At 39.5% G+C, this 20,719-nt stretch overlaps 1 protein-coding gene across 1 annotated transcript in view; it reads left to right on the top strand.

Annotated features, from left to right (window-relative positions):
• Positions 1-4,668: 4,668 nt before the first annotated feature.
• Positions 4,669-20,719, top strand: part of RCL1 (RNA terminal phosphate cyclase like 1) — a 64,079-nt gene continuing 48,028 nt past the window's right edge. The window contains exon 1 of the mRNA XM_051987784.1: positions 4,669-4,892. Within this exon, the coding sequence (XP_051843744.1) occupies positions 4,757-4,892 (136 nt within the window). The 5' untranslated portion in view covers positions 4,669-4,756. The remainder of the gene's footprint in view (positions 4,893-20,719) is intronic.

Here is a 20,719-nt window from a genome sequence, read left to right as displayed (position 1 = left end):
CCTATCCTTAAGGAATTTGTGACTGTTAATTCAAACTCTCATGTTGATCTCCTGATATTAAGAAAAATGACTCTTAGTCTTTTTGAGTCTGTTTCCTCATATATAAAATGGGAGGTGACAGGAGGTTTAGATGATCTCTAAGGTTCCCACTGGTTACAAATACAGTGCTGAATTTAGATATCGTCAGGAAAACCTGGTATCAAATATGACCTGTGATGATCACTTTGTGACCACAATTAAATCAATGTGAGTCTCACTTTCCTTATCTGTAAGTGATGATGATAATAGCATTGTCATCTACCTTACAAAGCTGCTATTTGACTCAAAAGAGATAATGATATATGTAAAGTACCTTAAAATTTGATACAGATGTCAGCTATTATTGTTATAATGAAACATATGCCAACGATCCATTCTGATGCCAGGAAGCAAGTGAGTAAGACTCATCCAAAATCCAGCATATCCATTCATTCATGTCCCAGCTAAAACAAAAGTCTTTCATAGCCCTTCAATTTTAGGGCCTTCCCTCTGTTGATTATTTTCAATACATCCTATATATAGCATGTTTGCACAAAGCTGTTTGATGATTTCTCCCTCCTTAGATTGTAAACCCCCTGAGAAAAAGGATTGTCTTTTACCTTTCAGTTTAACTCTAAGCAGAGCCCTGATGACCGCCAAACTTGCATATTCAAAGACTTTCACTCACTTAGCATTGTATGTACAGTAGCCATCTTAAACTCAATTAAGTCCAAAATGGAACTTATTCTCTTTTCCCTTCCTACCTTCTCTTATTATTGCAGAGGATATCATCTTCCCAGTCCCTTGGATTCCCAACCAAGAAGTCACTTCCCATTCCTTAATCTTTCTCATCCTTCCACATCCAAGTTGTTTGCAAGGTTTGTTCACTTCATCCCTGAAATATCTTTTGAATATGTTCCCTCCTTCCTCTGATAACCACCACTACTCAGTACAGACCCTCATCACCTCAAAGGCATCTTGAATATTACAACAATCTCCTAGAAAGTTTAATTGCCTCAAGTCTCTTTCCATGCTATTCCCCTTGCCATTTAGCCATTCAAGTGAATTTCCTAAAGCACAGCTCAGATAGTCACTCTTCACTTAATAACTGCCAGTGGCTCCAAATAGCCGTTAGAATAAAATACAAAATCCTGTTTGGGATCCAAAGCCCTTCATCTCCTAGCCCCACCCTATCTTACTTCATGATTTATATTCCTTGATCCAATGACACTGGCCTCCTAGCTCTTCCACCAATGAGACACACAATTTCTTGGCTTCAGGAATTTTCTCTGGCTGTCCTTTCCCCTCTCCTCCCTCCCAGCCCCCCCCCATACCTAGGAAACTCTCCCTCTTCTGTTCTGACTACTGACCTCCCTGGCTTTCTTTAAGTCCCAATTATAATCCTACCTTTTATTGAAAGCCTTCCCCAATCCCTTTTAATTCCAATGCTTCCCTTTTATTATTTCCTATTTATTCTGTTTGTAGTTTGTCCTGTACCTATATTTGCTCGTTATCTCTCTCATTAGACTGTAAGCTTCTTTGAGGGCAGGATCTCTTTTTTATCTTTTTTTATGTCCCCAGCACTTAACATAGTGTCTGGCACACAGCAGCTGCTTTATAAATGTTTAGGGATAGAAACTGTGCTTAGGTCTGTGGGAGATGTACAGGTGCTTGTAAGCATATATAATGTTTACAATATTTGGTGATTGCAAAAGTAATTCATCATTTCAAAAGATCATTGAGCTAGATCTTGAAGGATAGATAGGCTAGATGCACACCATAGGCAGAAATGGATGGAGGCTGTAAGCAAAGAAAAATATTCTAGAAGAGAACAGGAGTTGGCTATATTAAGAGATGTTTGAGAACTGAGATAAAACTGGAAAGGCAAATTAGGACTATATACATATGTGTGTGTGTGTAGACACATGTGTGTACATAGGTATATATGCATATGTATAATACATATACATATATTTTTTAGTGGGGAAGTAGGGGAAGATGGTTCTTAATATGAGGCTGAGAAATTGGGGCAATTAACTGGCCTCATAAACAGAGAACAGAATTTGGAACTAGGGGGACGTGAATTCAAATCCTATCTCAGAGTCTAGCTGTGTGTGACTTCTGATAAAATATTTAACCTTAATTTCCTTATTTGTGAAATGGACATAATAACAGCACCTAGATCAGAGGGATAACAAGGATCAAATGGAAGATCATGTTAGAAGCTAGTACATAGGAGAGATTTTTTTAAAGAAGGGGTAAGGGAAGAGCTGTTGTTACCAGGAGGAGACTAAAGACAAGTAGACCAGTTGATAAGATCTAGTTGAGAGGCTGAACTAGAGTAACTATAGAGAAAAGGAAAATAAAGAGCTACTGTAAGACTTTTAGCGGATTAAATCAAATAGAAGCAGTGGTTGCTGATGGAAGGGAATGGTTACAAATCTCCCCCTGTGTGATTTATGAGGCAGGAACTAGCTATATGATTCAATAATTCTAAAGCTCCAAGATCTCATTGGAACTCCCTGCACTAGTGGAGACTGCAAATTACCCATACTTTCTCATCCATCAGTATCTTTCCATCAATCTTTCCTAGAGGATCTACCTAAGGAACTGAGACCATCTTTCAGTCCTCTTTAATATTTTATGGCTACTAGTGTAAGCCCTTGGGCTGTCCCCCTTTGCTATATTTCACAGAGATGACACCACCCATTGGTGATTTCTTATATGTCCCTTCTTACAAAGTCATATGCTTCAATTTACACCATTGTATGCTGTTTCCTTCATTAGACTGTGAGTTCCTTGAGGTCAGGGACTGTTTTTGCTTCTTTCTCTTTGTATCTCCAGTTCTTGCCAGTCTGGCACATACTAAGAGATTAATAAATGCTTGTTGACCAACTGATTTTCAATGTGTATTTCCATCACCCTCTGAAATAACTACAATGTTGATTCTTCTGAGGAAATTTTCCAGCTCAGTCATTTCACCATGGAAATATCATCCCCCAAAAGGCAAGCTTTTGATACAGGGCTGAGGAAGAGGTTTTAACCCTTAAGAAGCTTCCAAGCAGGAGAGAGAAGACAATTCCCTACAATACAAGACAGTATTTTGTGGGTGTGGAAAGAATTCAGCATTGGCAGAGATTATTGACTTTGATTTCCAAGGACTGGAAAGATAGATGCATAGGCAGAAATGGATGCAGTGGGGAAAGTAGTTTATAGAAAGGATAGGACAAGAAACAAACAACTTTTAAACTTTAACTTTTAAACAACTAGGGAGAGACCTAGAGTTAAGAAACCAGCATTTCAATCCTGGTTCTAATACTTCCCAGAGACATGGGGCATAGTGGGAAAAAATTGGAGCACCTGGATGCAGAAATTATCCCCTTACACAAGACACTACTTCTTTCCAGTCCTCAGTTTCCTCAGTAAAAGTTTTCTCCTGTAAAAATCAGGGCTGGACATGGTTGGCTTCTAAAGTTAGTTTCAGTTGGATGTTGAAGTGGATAGAGCTCTGACTTGGAGTCTGGAAGAACTGAGTTCAGAGGTGTCCTCAAACACTAGTTCTATTATGCTGGCCAAGTCACCCCTATTTTCCTCAGTTTCTTCATCTGTAAAAATCAGGACTAGACATGATTGGCTTCTAAGGCGGCCTCAGACACTATCCTTGTGACGCTAGCCAAATCACTGAATCCTTATTTCCCTCAGTTTCTTCTTTTGTAAAGTGAAGAGAATCATCTTCCAGGATTGTTGTGAGGATCAAATGAGATAAAAATTGTAAAGCCTGGCATTTAGTCAGCGGTGTATATAATTGTTAGCTGTGATTATCATCTATTATCTGTTATCATCGGCTATTATCATTATTATTAGGTGAATTCAAATCCTTGCTTTTGTTAGACACTTGATAGCTGTGTAATCCTAAACTGGCCACTTACCCTCCCTCAGTTTCAGTTTCCACATCTGTAAAATGGGATGATAATGATGATGATTGGTGATGACGGCACCTACCTCCCAGGATTGTTGGGAGGACCTGTGTGACGAGCGCTTGGCAAGTCTTAAAAGTGCTATTTGAAGAGCATCGTTTTTCCGACTTTTAAGATCCTTTTAAGCAGTCGTACTAGACCAAATCACGGAATTTCTCGTCTCCGTTTCCCCACCTGCAGAACGGAGGGAAGTAGACCGCCGTCTCGCGGAGCTGTCCGGGGACAGGCAGGCGGCCAGGACAGTCGCTCTCCTCAGCGTCGCCGTTGGGGTCAGTCTGGGCTCTGGGCTGCGGTTAGGGGCTCCGGACAGCCAGCAGGAGGGCACGCCCCGGCGCTCGGGGCTCAGGCTTTCCCTCCAGCCGCTCCGGGCTGCTTGCCCGTCCGGCCGCTCCGGCCGAGGCTTCCGCGGCTCCCGCCAGCGCCGAGAATGGAGAGCCAGCGCAGCGGGGGGGCGGGGCGGCGGGCGGGAGCGAAGGGCGGAGAAGAAAGAGGAACGCTGGGGAGACTCCTCCCTTTTCTCCCCTCTGACCCTGCTGTCTCGTCTCTCCATCTTCCTGTTCCAAACCACGTGGACGCGCTGGGGCTGCGGGAGCCGAGCTCGGAGCCTCCCCGGCCGCCGCCAGATTTCCTCCTCCCTCGCCCCTCCACCGCGCCAGCGCCGGGAGCCCGCCGTGCGCGCCGGGCGTTGTCAGCGGCGTGAGCGGCGGCCGCGGCTCCCCCAGCTGTGCCGGCAGCTGGATCCGGGGAGGGGGCGCGCGCACATGGCGACCCAGGCGCACTCGCTTAGCTACGGGGGCTGCAACTTCTTCCGCCAGCGACTCGTCTTGTCCACCCTGAGCGGGCGCCCCGTGAAGATCCGCAAGATCCGGGCCAAAGACGAGAACCCCGGCCTCCGAGGTCATTGGGGAGTGGGGGGCTGTCGGGGGGCGGCACGGCGCCGCCGAGCTTGGACCTCTCCAAAGGAATGGGCAGGGTTAGGGTTGTGCGCGTCCCAGGAGCCCTGGGGGTGAGCTCCGGGCTTGGCAGAACCAGGCGGCCCCCGAACCTAGGCTGGGATGGAGGGGAATGGGGGGAGATTTGGGACCCTGGCGGGGGGGCGGAGGAAGGAGGCGCTGCGAAGCCGTCTCCGTATTAGTCACCTCCAAGGAGTGCGTGGTGTTGAGCAAGAAAAATGCGTAACACACACATACACACACATTTTTACTCGCGTGTTGACGTTTGGTGAAGGCAGGAGGAGAGTAGCCCAACCCCACGTTACTGATTTCCCAGGGTCTCCAGGGTGCTGGGTAGTAAACAACTGCACGTTTTCCGAGCCTTATATATTGCAACAAATCCCTGGGTAGCTCCGTCGCCGTCTTTCTGTCTGGCCAAAACGTCTTCCAGATACGAAAACGGTTTGTTTTGCTGAAATGCAGTAAATAGTCCAGGATAATGAAAGGTGTAGTGAGTGAGATTTGGGGAGAAATATTAGTGGTTCCTTCCCTCCCAGCCTATTTCTCCCCTGCACGTTCAAGACATCATAGATTTGCTTAGGGTCTCAGAGCTGGAAGGAACCTTTAGGGAGCCTAGAATTTAGAGCTGAAAGGGAACCTGGCAATCGACTAATCCAGTTCCTTATTTTTATCGATGAGGAAACTGAGGCCCCGTGCAGAGAAGTGATCCATGAGATCCCAGATTACATAGAGAGGAAGTAGCGGAGCCAGGATTGGATGGAGCTCAATCCTCCCTCTTTCTCTTTCCCCACCCCTTCCCTCCTCCCTCCCCTTTGACTCTAAATCCAGTTTTCTATCTATCTCACCATACTGGACAAGCTGTGGATTTTGCCATAGAATTTGTTTTCAGCTGTGACTTAATGATAGATTTAGAATGAGAATTGTGAGCTTGATTCTATATGCAGAGACCCAATGGACGGGGTCCTTGATAAAGATGGTTTTGGAGTGGAGAGAGCCCTGGATTAAGAGTCAGAGTTTCTGAGTTTGAATTCTGCTTCCTTTGTGACCTTTCATAAGTGACTTCACCTTTGTCAATATCCAATACCTCTTCTGTGATTGAACTGTTCTGGGCTTGATCATTAAAGTGTTTAAAATCCTGTGATCCATTAAAGTGCAGATTCTAAAAGAAAGACCTTCCAGAGTTCCATACAGGTAGACAGTTTAAAAATAAACTCCATTTAAAACCACATTGCATTATATGAAGTCTACTTTAAGTAGCCTTCATCTCCTGAATGAGACTAAGTCTCCTTAGTGGTTCTGTTCATTGTAATCCCAAATGTTTATAGCATATTGGAAGAAGCTCTCTCTTTGCAAAAATGGATGCGATCTGTGGCAGACTATGGCATTTCTCAGATTGTGGTGATGTTTAATTTGACTTTAGTCTTCTATATTATTATGTGGCCAGTGCATTTTATTCTTTACCTCAATTTATTGCCTGGATAATCCCATTTTTGCGTCCACTTGGTAGTCTTTTTCACATGATGAGGAAAAACATGATGTGGCAAGAAGTAAGAGAGCAGTGAGACGTTGAGAAAACCCTGTCCTAGTGAGGAGAAGCATTTATATGCATCTCAGAAAACTGTGTAATTGAAGCTTTGCCCAAGGTGGCATGGGTAATGATGGATAAGCTGAGATTCAGAATTACCTAAAGAAAAAGAGAAAGAGAGAGTGCTAGGCTTGGAATGAGGAAGACTTGCATCAGATGTCACTTTGATACCAGAGCTGTGACCCTGTTCATTCACTAAGCTGCTCTAAACTTCAGGTTCTTCAGCTGTAAAAAGGGGAAAACTAACAAAAATTACTTTTCAGGGTTATTGTGAGGATGAAATGATGAGAGGAAGTTGTGTGCTATAGGTTTTGCAAACCTTAAAGTGCTTTATAAATGGGAGCTGTCATTATTATTTTTATTGCACCATCCATACTTATTAGCTGGTAACATGTTGTAAGAAGTCTGATAGTATATTCCCTAGAAATTACCCTATCCTTTTAGCTTGAGGGTAGGATTCCTACCAGAATTAGAAGATACCAACATATCATTTATTTTTCAAGGGATAGCCAAAGGGCTAGGTCTTTGACATCTCTGGTCTCTGCTACCAGTTGACATCCAGGCCAACTTCCATTGGCAGAAAGACTTGCTCATTGGGACCACCAGAGCCTTCTCTCTGCTACTTTTAAGAAGATGCCTGTTGTTGCAAATAGCAGCTGTCTCATTCTCCCTCCCTTCATCTCTTCTCCAAGGTTGCTAACCTTTTCAAATGCTATCAAGTAGCACACACCAGGGAGTTCATTTTGATGGTCTTGAGCAAGCACTGTTGAATGCAATAATCATCTCTTATTTGCTTTGCCCTATTTATGTACTGTAATAAACACAGAAGGGAAAAAAAATGAGATTCATAATTCAGATCCAGGTACTGACTTTCAAGCTTCTAAGACCCTATGTGTATGTTTGCCCACATAGGGAGCTGAGATGTGATGGCATCCAGCAATCTGCTGTTGTAATTTCAATTTGTGGTTTCAATCTGAAAGAACCTGTGAAGGTTGATTTAAGGTGTAGATGAAGGGGAAGTGTTATTACTGACCCTTTTCCAGCTTTTTCCCAGAAAATTATTTAGAGTAGCATGTTGTTATTATTCAGTCATTTCGGTCATATCCAGTTTTTTGTGATCCCTTCCCCACATTAGGGATTTTCTTGCCAAAGATACTGGAGGGTTTTTCTATTTCCTTCTCCAGGTCATTTTACAAATGAGAAAACTGAGGGAAAGAAGGTTAATGACTTGATCAGGATCATAGCTAGTAACTGTTTTAAGCTGGATTTGAATTCAGGTCTTCCTTAATCCAGATCTGATGCTCTCTCTAAGCTACCCATAAAGTAGTCTGGACACGAACATTTCATTCCTGTTCAGAAATTTTCATTGGCTTCCTATGTTTACCTACCGAAGTTTTATCTTTGGTTTGCCTGACTGCTAAGGCCTTTTACAATATCATATCTTCTATTTTTCAGCTTTGTCTCATATTGTAATCTCTCTTTTTAGTAATTTCTCTTTGTTTTACCTTGACAGATGTTGTGTTGTCACATCTCCATATCTTTGCATGGAATTTTTTATTCCCTCCTAATTTCTTTCTCTCCAACATTCATGCCTTGTTTAGTTCTTACCATTATTTGAGACTCAACCTAAACGCTATGAAAATCTCTGATTCCTTTGTCAGTAATTATTCTGGTCTTTGGACTTATCTTTGAGTCTTACTATTTATTATCTCCTAAATTGTGAATTTCATAAGGAAAAAAACCTGGTTTAATTTGAAGCATATTTCCCCAGTCCCAACCATAGGGATCCAGACACAATTAACTCTTAAGTACTGGTTGAATGCTTCAGAGGGAATGATAGACTCCTACAGTTGGAAGAGACCTTGGAAATCTTCTCTTTTAACCTCCCATCCAACAGAAGAATCCTTTCCATAGTATTCTTGGTAGTCAGTTAATCTCTGAATATTCCCAGTGATGAAGGATCTGCCACCTCATGAGATAATACATTCCATTGTTGGCCAGTATTGGTTGTCAGATTGCTTGTTGTTATAGAATCATAAAATCAGAAATTTGGAACTATAAGGGACTTTAGAAATCCTCTAGTTTGACATGGCACTCTTGCTTTTCTCTATTATTTATTTGTTGTTGGTTTTTTCCCTTTTAAAAAAAAATGATTTTTTTTCAAGTAACAAGCATTTTTTTCTTCTTCTCAATTTCTCCCCCAACTCTCACTGGGAAAAAAAAAAGAAACAAAGGAAAAAAATCTCTTCCTATAAGTTAAGGAAAAGAAATCTCTTTGTTGACCATGTCCATAAATGAGTCTCATTCTGTCTATAAACTGAGTCCATCATTTCTGTGCGGGGAACATTCTTCCATATTTGGTATTTTGGAATCAGGATTGGTCAGAGATGTTTCAAATCTATTTCTTTTTTACACACTTATTACGGATGAGAAAACTAAGGTCCAAGAGGATTAAGAGACATGACAGAATTACATAAAAATCAGGCAGGATGCTGAGTTGAGAACTTTGTTTCTGAAATTCTGAGACTTTGCTTCTGCTTGCTTTCTTCTCCCAGGGAACAAATAGTATGAGCCTAATATTTCTTCCACTCTTTGTGAACCCTTTTGGGGTTTTCTTGATAAAGGTGCTAAATCAGTTTCCTATTTCCTTCTCATTATTAAGGAAACTGAGGCAAATAGGGTTAAGTGACTTCCCTAGGGTCAAAAAGCTAGTAACTGAGGAAAGATGAGTCTTCCTGACTCCAAGCTTGACATTCTATATTCACTGCACCACTAGCCCCAAGTCAATGTTGTACAGTGGATAGAATGCTGGCTGTGGAGGGCCCTGGATTCAGATCTCTGCTTCCCTTCTCTCCCCTTTCTCTCCAAACAAAACTATATGCATTTAAACATATTCTCTAAATAGCCTCAATTCATTTATTTTCTCTGTGCTGGCCAAAAGAAAAAAAATCAGAGCACTGAATTAAAGTTTGACAATTTTATCAAAAAGAAAAGAATTGGGGATATTTATTCTGAAGAATAGAAGATCTGGGATGAGTTATTAGATAAGCTATCCTCAAGCATTTGAAGAAACGTTACTCAGAAGAGGGATTAGATTTTTTTCCCTTTGTCTCTCGAGGTCAGAAACGTATATATTGGGATAGATATTGCATGAAGGCAGATCTTGTCGTATTTCCTAGACAATAATGATTCAAAGGAAGAATGATCTTCCTGTGGAAGTGTAATGACTTTCCTGTTTCTGAAGTGCTTCCATTATTGATGCTTGGAATGGTTGAGTGCTGAGGTCTCTTCCACTTCTGAGACTTAATTGGTTCTACCTGTGACTTATTTTGTGGACTTGAATTGCCCATTTCTTCAGTGTGCCTTAGAACTTATCTATAAAATGGGCTTGGCAGCAACTTGCTGGACTTAAACTAAATTGCTATAGAAGGCTCTTTCTGCCTCTGATAGATAGCATCATGACTTGCTAACTAGTTCCTAAAAATCTCACTCTAATATCTTGGGCAACTAGTGAGATTTTAATTAACAGATAGGATTTGGACTCGGAAGGAAGGTTTACTTCTACTAATAGGAATTTTTGTGATTAGGATAATAATAATGGCTTACATTTAAAATTTTTCGTTAGTTGATGTTTTTTGTTTTTTTATTTAATTTATTTATTCATTTTCAGTACTTACAATAGTTTGATTTCCATCTTTTTTCTTCCTTTCCCCTTTTCAGATCGCAATCTGATATAAGTTATACATGAACAATCATATTAAACATATGTCTGCATTAGTCATGCAGTGAAAGAAGAATTGGAATGAAAGGGAAAAACCACAGGAAAGAAAAAGCAACAAAAAAGTAAAATACATTCTTTGATCTGCATTTAGACTCCATAGTTCTTTCTCTAGATTTTTTTATTTACATTGTATTTTGAGGTTTGAGTGAAGTGCCTCACAACCCTGTGAGTTATCTCCTGCAAATATTATTTTCCCCGTTTTCTAGATGAGGAAACTGAGGCTTCAGTGAGTGACTTGGTTAGGGTCACATAGCTAGGAAGTGTGGAAAGTGTAATATGATATGGAACAACACAGAATGCCTCCCAACTTGGTCATTCTTGTCTTATTTTGGAGGAACTAGAGGGGGTCTACCATCCTTTTCTGTCAGCAAAATGAGACTAATTCTTGTGTTCCCTGACAAGTTACTTTGTAAACCTTAAAAGCACTGTAGAAATGTGAGCTGCTATTTCATGACATCCCTGGCCATAGGGAAGAATTGAATATTGTTTTGTTGATATTTTACTCATAATGTGTTAGAACCTACAAAGATGAAATCATTGAGTACTAGGTCAGTATCATTCAGAAGAAATTGGAATAGTTGTGTGATGAAGGAGAATGGGGATAGAATGCTAAATTTAGTCATACCTGGTTTAGATGGCTCAGTCTGACTTGTGCCAGCTTCCTAGAATGCCTGGTATATGAAGTGCTTAATAAATGCTTATTAACTGATAGTGAAGACACTTTCCTGAAGTTATTTTGCTAGATCAGAGGCTTGTTCTCCTACTTGGCCAGGGTCACAGAGCTAGTAAGTATTTGAGGTCACACTTGAACTCAGGTCCTCCTGACTCCAGGGTCTTTGCTCTATCCACTATATCACCTAACTGTCCCTCCGTTTTTTTTAAATCAATTTTTATTGATATTTTTTGGTTTTCTACATCATCAACATTTTGGCTTTCCTATGTAACAAATAACATTTTTAAAGAAAGAAAAAATCATCAAAATTGATCAGTATGTAGAGAGAAATCTAAATATATGTTCAAAGTATGTTTCAATTCTAATAGTAATAATATTCTAATAATAAAATTAAAATTAAAGAATAAAAATAATAAAATTCTAATAATAATAAATTCTTTTCACTTTGGACCTAGGTCACCTGACTCCAAAGGACAGTATTATTTCTGGACCACCATTTTGGCTCAGTATTAATTAGGTGTGTGGTCATTTCCATACCCCTCTTTTATTCATCTGATTGATCAATCTGTCTGTCCATCCATCCATCCATCCAGCTATCTATCTCTATTTAAAACCAGGGCACCCCTGTTTTATGTCACAATATTCTGGGGTATTGCCAGAGGATTGGACTAAGGAAAAATCAGACACATCCATAGCAATAATGGACATTTATTCCCTTCTTTCTGTAGGTGATGCTTCACCCTGTGGCAGGCCTGCATTACTTACCATTGGCCGTGAAAGCCAACAGCTTTCCACCAAATGATGATTATTGGCTGCCCGCTCTATTTTTGTCTTCTTAAAGACAAATGCCAAGAATCCTAATTGGCCTGTTTTCATTCTGCTGTTGCTTGGAAGCTGTAAAATACTGTTCCAGAAAGAACCGTATACTCTTCTCTTTCAAGGGAGAAAAATTCACAACAAGGGCAGCATTAGTTTTTTTCTCCTGCTTTCCATTTTTTTGTCAGGAATACTAGGAAAAATTTTTTCTTTCTTAAACAGGAAACGAGAAAAAGGAACATATAGGAAGCATATGGATTGGGCTAGCTCCCAGGACAAAGCAGTAAATTGTATTCAAGTATCCATAAGTTTTTGTTTTCTTAGTAAAACTGGGATTTTAAATGATCCTCTAAGGAGATTTTTATAGTATGTATTTAGTAGAGATTCCCCTGGGAGAGAGAATGAGGGCAACATGTTGGTTAACTCATAGTTTGTTGGTTGCATTATTTTCATAGAGGCAGCCAAGTAATCTATCCACAGTACTGGTATGACCATGAGCAGATTACTTCTGTAAAATGAAGATAATAATAGCACCCACCTCCCCCAATAGCACCCAGATGTGATGATCAAATGCAGTAATAAGTATAAAGCACTTAGTATCTTACACAAAAGTGGGTATTTAGTAAATGTTTTTTTTTTTTCTTTTCTTCCATGGATATCTTACAAGTTTCAAATATTTATTATTTATTATAATAATAATTATAGGAGCAATATTGGTACAAAAAGACTATAGGAAAACTTTTGGAAGAAGTTTGAAGCCTGAGAAGGTTTCATGAAAGAAATGATCCTAAATCTTCTTAAATCTTCTTCTTTCTTTATTTGGTTGTTTATTTTAGGTGAGGCTATTGGGGTTAGGTGACTTACCCAGGATCACACAGCTATTACGTGTCTGAGACCATATTTGAACTTATGTCCTTCTAATTCCAGGACTAGTAAGTACTTGATTATCCATTGTGCCATCAACCTGTCCCCCTCTAGTTAAAAGTTTTAAAGAAAGAGAAGGATGTCAGTAAATAGTGATGAGGAAGGAGTACATTCCAGACTTGGAATAGTGGCCCAGGACAAGATCAGGAGACAGCCACTGGAGAATAAGTGTGCAGAGGGAAATAATGTGAAATTAGCCCATAAAGGTTGGTTGGAACAGAACATGGAGAGTCTAAAATGAATGCTGGGATGTTTTTCTACTCTAAGCTGTAAAGAACCATTGAATGTGATTGGAGCAAAAGTGTAATGTAGTCATTCCTGTGAATTAGGAAGATTAGAAGGGATAGATTGGAAGCAGGGGGGTTAATGAAGTGGCTGTTGCAGTAGGCCAGGTGAGAGGTGATGAGCATCAGGAGAGTGTCTGTTTGTAGTGGGAGTGGAGAGCTAAATTCTGTGCTGTCATCCTTTCAGGTAAGACTTTGAACACTGCAAGGCAGCAAGAGGCTATTGATTTCAGAAGATGTTGTGATGGTTCTGAGCCAGCCATTGCCCATCCTGCTGCCCCTTTGAAGGCTGATTACTATCTTTGGGATAAAAGTAGAAAAGGAAGAACAGGGGTCTATTTCTGGAACAATTTGGGCCCGGGGCAGGCCATATTATATAAATACCACTCCCACCACATCCCACCCCATTTTATCTGTTGTTAGCCAGTGTTTTTCTGCTGGTGAAAGCAGGTTAAACTACATGTCTAAAGCTGTTTCGAAGGATTACAGAAAGGCAATGTCTAGCCTGGAGAGGGTATATGTGGGTAGGAAGAAAGAGCATTGACCAAGTGACAAATGAGGTTTAATATTAACAATATATGTGTATGAATGAGCCTTGGATCTTTTTATATTTAGTATGAGATAGAAAAGAGTTTATGATTTTAAAAAATATGCTATTAAATTCCTAGCTTTCTTATTAGTTTGTATTCCTTGGTGTGAGGAGCCCCCCGAGTGGTGAAGGTCACAGCTTGATTTTTCTGTGCCTTCTCATCTTAATCTCCCTCTTGGTCCTTTCATCAGTCTATTGATACACCCAAAGTTCTGGGGACCTTCCTGTAGATCACTTGATATTGATAAGCAACAGTGCGATTTGTGATTATTCTATGGCCTAAGTGCTGCTCTTGTCACATGCTGAACCCACCTCTTTGTTCTATCATTTAGTCTTCTGAAAAATCCTTTCCATTGCCCATTTTTCACTGCCCATTTCACTTTGGGGAATGCCTCTAGTTCCTTCTTAGAGCCTGGAATGTTAAACTCAAGCCAGTCAGCCAGCATCACTCAGAGAAAAGATGGGAGAAGTTTGGGGTCATTAAAAGAAGTGTATCATTTCCCAAATTTAATCCGGCCTCCTCTGCTCCTATTTACTTTTGGGCCCATCTATATGCAGAGATTGCTTAGGACAGGGGTTCCAAACCTGCAGCCCATAGACTTCCCAGACATTGCTGCATAGATTATAGGGAGATCTATGAGCTAAGATGGGGAGAAAAATCTTTATTTTTCATTAAGCTTGGTGTTCTTCATTATCCTGTGCATTGTATTCTGTACAATTAAAAATGCCATCCTGGCAATGGGTTCATAGGTTTTATCATGTTGGCAAAGTCTGGGGTAGGGATCAAGTAGGGGATCCATGACACACAAAAATTTAAGAACTCTTGATCAGAGAGAGAGAGAGAGAGAGAGAGTGTGTGTGTGTGTGTGTGTGTCTGTCTGTCTGTCTGTCCCCAGCTGAATGGATTATCCAAACATTAGCATGCCATATACTGTCCAGTAGGTGACTCTTCCTGAAATAAGTTACTTTTCAGTACTGATAGCTGTTGTTAGTTGTCACTCCTCTTTCCTCAATGAGTTTTATCCTTGTCTTACAATTTTTCTTTTCTCTCCAACTCTTGCCCTCATACCAGAGGACTTCAACAATAAATAGTGATTATCCCTAAAACATTCTAACTACTCAGGTCCTCAGTCCCCCCACCACACACACACACACACACACACACACACATACATACATACACAATTCCTGTGAACTATTCCTCCATTCCATCTCAGCCCCACACAAAAATGGTCATACCCTTGATGTTGCTATCACCTACAGATGTGTGATCTCTGTGTTGAAGAATTCAGAAATCCCATCATCCAACCATAATCTATTAACTTTTCCTCTCTCCTTCTGCCTTCCCTTACATAAACCTACTCTTCACCACACCATGACCCCCAGTCCCTTGACTTTTCAAATTCTCTCCCAGGCCATCTTCCCTGCATTAACCAGACACTTCTGTTCTCATCTTGACTCCTTGGTGAATCAATTCAATTCTGTAGTGTCTTTCTCCCTTGAATCCTGTATCATATTGCCAGTTATAATCAGTCAGGCCTTAGCTTTGGATCATTCTTACCATTCACCGCCTTTGCTCCCACACACATGATGCTCATGGAAAAAATCATGCAACAATTCTGATTGTACTCATTACAGATTTATATTATATACTCTTCACTGGCTTCTCACTGCTGCTAGGTACTCCTACTGCACCTCCCTTTTCAACTCACTCTCCACAGTGGCTTTCTCACACCTTTTCCGCAAATCTCCCACTCCTCCCTCACACTTTCAGCTGAGAACCTTGCCATATACATATATATGTATATATATATATATTTTATTAAAGCTTTTTATTTTCAAAATATATGTGTGGATAATTTTCATCATTCACCCTTGTAAAACCTTCTATTCCAAATTTTTCTCCCTCTCTTCCTCCCACCCCCTCCCTAGATGGCAAGTAATCTAATATGTGTTAAAATGTGCGGTTCTTCTATATATATTGCCACAATTATTGTGCTGCACAAGAAAAATCAGATCAAAAAGGGGAAAAAATGTAAAAGAAAACAAAATGCAAGTGAACAACACAAAAAGAGTGAAAATGCTATTTTGAGATCTACATTTAGTTTCCACAATCCTTACATATTTTATAGGAAAAAAAAAATTGAGGCCATTCACTATGAACTTCCTTGTCTATTACTCAGGTGCCTTTTACCTGTCTATCTTCTTCTATCCCTCTCTCACATGAGAAGTGGCCCTTATTACTAAGACCAATTCCTCGACTTTTGAAGTGAACCCCCATTCCATCATCTCCTCTAACAGACTGCTTCCTCTGTCATCCTCACTCTTTCATTAATTTTCAATCTTTCTTTGTCTGCTGGTTCATTTCCTACCACCTACACATGTACCCATGTCTCCCCTATCCTGGAAAAAAAAAACAAAACTTCCTAGATTATTCCATCCCTACTATCATTCTCTATCTCTTCTGCCATTTGTAGCCAAAATCAAATAGACTGTCTACAAATGTATCTCTTTTTCTCTCCTCTCACTTTCTTCCTAATTCTTATCTTTTCACCAAAATGGTTCTTTCCAGAGATACTAATTGTCTTTTAGTTGCCAAATCTAATGGCCTTTTAAAAATTTCTCACTCTGCTTGACTTCTTTACAGCCTTTGAAACAGTTGCTCATGCTCTCTTCCTTGATACTTCTCTCAGTTTTGGGGACACTGCCTGCCTGATTCATCTCCTCTTTCTACTCTTCTGCACTCCTTTATGGGATCTTCCTCCATATTATGTCCTCTAATTCCAGATGTTCCTCAGGATTCTATCATCTTTTCCCTCTATACTCCTTCACCTAGTGATCTCATCAGCTCCCATGGATTTATTTAATTAAATAAATCAAATCATTTTATTTATTTAATTATTAATCCATAATCAATATGCTGATGATGCTCCAGTATGTCCTGCTCCAATCTCACATCTCCCACTGGTATTCAGATGTCTTGAAGTGGACATCAGATGTAGAAAACTAAACCCTCCCTAAACCCACTCCCACCTTCTATTTTCCCTGTTACTGTAGAAGGCAACATCATCCCCCAGTTTCCCAAGCTCACATCTTAGTAGGAATCATCTGGATTCCTCACTGTCTCTCATACTCCATAGCCAAGCTGTTGCCAGTTTGATTTCACCTTTGCAACATTTCCAGAATATGCCTTTTTTTCCTCCGAGTTGTTACCACTTGTGCAAAGCTTCATCATCTCCTGCCTGGATCATTGCAATAGCTCTCTGCAGTTCAGTATGTTCTCCATTCAGCTGCTGAAGGGATTTTCCTAAAATACAAGTCCCACCATGTCACCCCTTCTGCTTAATAAATCCAGTTGGATTCCTGTTGACTTTAGGAACAAATACAAAATACTCTGACAATCTAGCCCCCTCCTACCTTTTCAGTCTTCTTACAGCTTACTGTTCTACACTTACTCCTCAGTTCAGTGACACTAGGCTCTTGTCTGCTCCAAAACAAGACACTCATCTCTCAGCTCTGGACATTCTTTCTGGCTCTCTCTCATTCCTGGAACATTCTCCCTTCCCTTCTCTGCCAGCTGACTTGTCTGGCTTCCTTTAAGTTCCAAATAACACTCCATATTCTACAGGAACACTTTTCCAATCTCTTTTAGTTCTAGCACTTTCTCTCTACTAATTAATTTCTATTTATTCTGTATATAACTTTGCATATATATTTGGTGGTCTTCATCATTAGATCGTAAGCTTCCTGAGAGCAGGGACTCTCTTTTATCATTCTTTGTCCCCAGAACTTAGTACAGTGCTTCATACATAGTAGATGCTTAATAAATATTTATTGATTAATTGATTTACTAATAAACATTTATTGATTAATTGATTAATTTTTTAGATGTGCGTTGTCTAAATTTCCAAGTAATGATGGGTTTAATTTAGGAGGCAATACAGGATTCCAAAAAGTGGTATAATCAGCACAATAACATATATAAACTAGAGTATCTTGAGAAGCAGATCATTTGTTAGGAATCTCCCCCTTTTCCATTTGGTCTCTGTGTCATCATCATCATCAAATATTAGAAGTGTTAGGGGAAACTTAACAATTGCCTAGAAAAGTTAATGACATGTTCAAGGTCAAGAACTATAACTAGAACCTAGTGTTCCTGGTTCACTACTTTATTATCTACCCTAAGAGATTATCTCACCTCATTATATTGCACCTTAACTGAATAAAATTAAATCTCCTGATCTCCAAGACTCTTAGGGATTAGTGTTGGGAAAACTTCATCTCCTGATAGTTAATGGAAGGAGCAAAGGGACAATTGTGCTCCTAGGAATGTGTATATCTAGATTATAAATTGAGTTGTAAATAATGACTATTCCTGGGGAAAGGAGGAGAGATTCCTTGTGATTCTTGTCCTGGAGCTCTATATGTTCTTAATCTGTTCTAGGCTCCAGCCTGCTCTGCCAGCAGCCTTTGCCAGGGTGGCCAGAATTTCCTCCCAGAGCCTGATGGGTTAGTCCTGAGTTGAAGGCTGCTTCTTGAGGATGGAGGCCTGAGTTTCTCCCATTTGTAGCTCATCCTTCTCTTCAAATACAGCTCATATGAGGGCAAAAGCAGTGACTTCTCTAAACTTTGTATTTCCTGGGTGTTTGGAACGTGTTCTGCATGCATCAGGTCTTTAATAAAAGGATTCAATTGAAACGTGTAGAGGAAGAATTGTCTTTTCTGTCATGAGTGGAGCTCATGGTGACAGTTTGAATGAGGAGGAAGAAAAACTATGGAAGATCAATTACTTCAGGTAGAAATCAAGATTTCTGCAAAGGATCATAGATTAAAAGAGAGAAGGAACCTTAGAAGATATCTAGTTGAAAGCTTCTTAAACTGAGGGCCCCAACCCCAATTTGGGATCACGTAACCAAATGTGGGGGTCACAAAATTTGGCAGTAGTGAAAGGTATCAGATACTCTGCCAAGATCTAATTCTTTACATAAAAATAAACAGGCACATCCAGATCATAAGTATATAAATGTATGTTCATCTTTAATAGATGGTAAAATTATATGTCTATCAAAAATAACTTTCTTTATGATTTATTATTAGTAAATGTTTGATTTGTATGCCTATTTTACATTCTTATATACTCAAGATGATGTAAAAATTTCTCAGGCAAAAAGGGGTTGTGAGTAGAAAAAATTTAAGAAGAATTGATCTAGATGACTCTTTTATTTCATAGATCTAAAAACTGAGGCCATCGAATAGGGATGACATCCCCAAAGACACACAGGTAGCAAAGTGACTATTCAAAATTGGAGTTTTTTCAGCTTTTAGACTCCAATTCAACTGTGTTTTTTACTCCCCGCACCTCTCTGCCTCTCATTTGACTTAAATCTAACTCTCTTAACTAGAGTTATGCTAGAAGCACTTTTATCTTGGGAAAGCCAGTTGTGAAATTTTCAGTGTAAACATTTAAATGCACCTTTTTACATATATTCTACAGACACATTACATACATATTTACATACATTTTACATGTACATTTTGCATACACCATTTATATACACATATTAAGGTGAACTTTACAAATCAAGATTTTATTATTTTGTTTATTACCTTTTCTTAAGAAAATGATGGAGAAAATGTTGATCATGGAAATTAAGATTACGAACTTATCCTGCCTACATTTTTCTTTCTCTTCTGGTTGTTAAATTTTACCAACACACCGATGCTAAAAACCCTTCACTTCCTTACTTTGCTGCACTTTTCTCCACTGACAGTGAGGATAATTCTTCCACTTTACCCTTTAAATAAATATATTTCTTTTTTTCTGTTACCCATATTTCCCATAGTATTCCCCCCTACTTCTGTTAAGCAGCCATTCTTTCTAAGAGAGTTCCAAAAAAGGGAAGAAAAAAAAAAGTTCAGCAAAACTAGCCAATACATTAGAAAAATACATTTGGGCTGCCATACACATCATCTCCCACTTCTACAAAGAGCTGGGGAAAAAATGCTTTTAATATCTCTTCTTGTGGCCAAGTTTGGCCATTATAATTTTGCAGCGTTCTGTTTCGATCATCTTTATTGTTATATTTATATTACTTTAGCTTTTGTGTATATTGTTTTCCTATCTCTTAATTAGAGAGATTTTCCTAAATTTCCCATCACTTTTCTATCACTTTCTAAGTTTTCTATACTCACTCTAAGTTTTAATTTAGAATAATAGTTGCTTAATAAATGTTAGCTATTTTCTACTGCATTCTCAGATTTTTACTTTTCTTTTTTTGGTACGGGGTCAAGGAGAGGGAGGGAATGTGTGATAGATTATATGAGAAAAATAACAGAAAGAGTGATTTTAAAAGATTGCCAGACTAAGGGATTCAGTAAGTTTGGGGTCTGGTGTCAGCTCTCTTATTAATTAAATATTTGGTCTTGAATAAGCAAACTTCTTCATCTCTCTGGCTTTTCCTTATCAAATGAGGCAATTAGATGAGATAACCCTTTTGGTCCTTTCTAGCACTAAAAATCCATGAGTCTGCCATAAAATTAGAAACAGCTCAATGCCATGGATTCCTTCATGGAAGAGTTATTTCATCTTCATTCCTTGAAGAGTACCAATGACATCTGGAAAGTGATGTCTTGACTTGCAAGTGAATTGGGCTTGTGAGGCAGGGCTATGCAAAGTCATCAGTCTCACTTTGTCATTCAGTCATTTGGAGGGTGGGATGGAGAGGATTCCTGCTATAGACAAGGAATAATTGGTTCTCTAGCTTAGTCTCCCCCTGCTTTTTTTTTTTTTTTTTTTGGGGGGGGAGGTTGGAGAAGGAAGAGAAGCCATGAACTTGGCTCATCTTTTTGTTTGAAAAAATTCCTCCATTGTCACTTGGTCCATTGAATTGTGACAATAATTTGTTGCTGAAATTAATTCATTAGGGATCTTTGTAATTTTGGGAGCTTTCTCCACGCATCCAGATGATCACTCTTTGTGGTTTTAGATAGCCTTTCTAAAAAAGTTCCATTGATGCCTTTTGTTTTTACATTAACTACGTTTTTCGTTGTGTTCCTCTACTCTCCCCTTCCCTAAAAATTATCCCTTATAATAAAGAAGGGAGGGGTCTATTTCAGTAA

Source organism: Antechinus flavipes, chromosome 1 (genome assembly GCF_016432865.1).
Source record: "Antechinus flavipes isolate AdamAnt ecotype Samford, QLD, Australia chromosome 1, AdamAnt_v2, whole genome shotgun sequence".
Lineage (NCBI taxonomy): Eukaryota > Metazoa > Chordata > Mammalia > Dasyuromorphia > Dasyuridae > Antechinus > Antechinus flavipes.
This window is presented reverse-complemented; position numbering and strand designations above follow the sequence as displayed.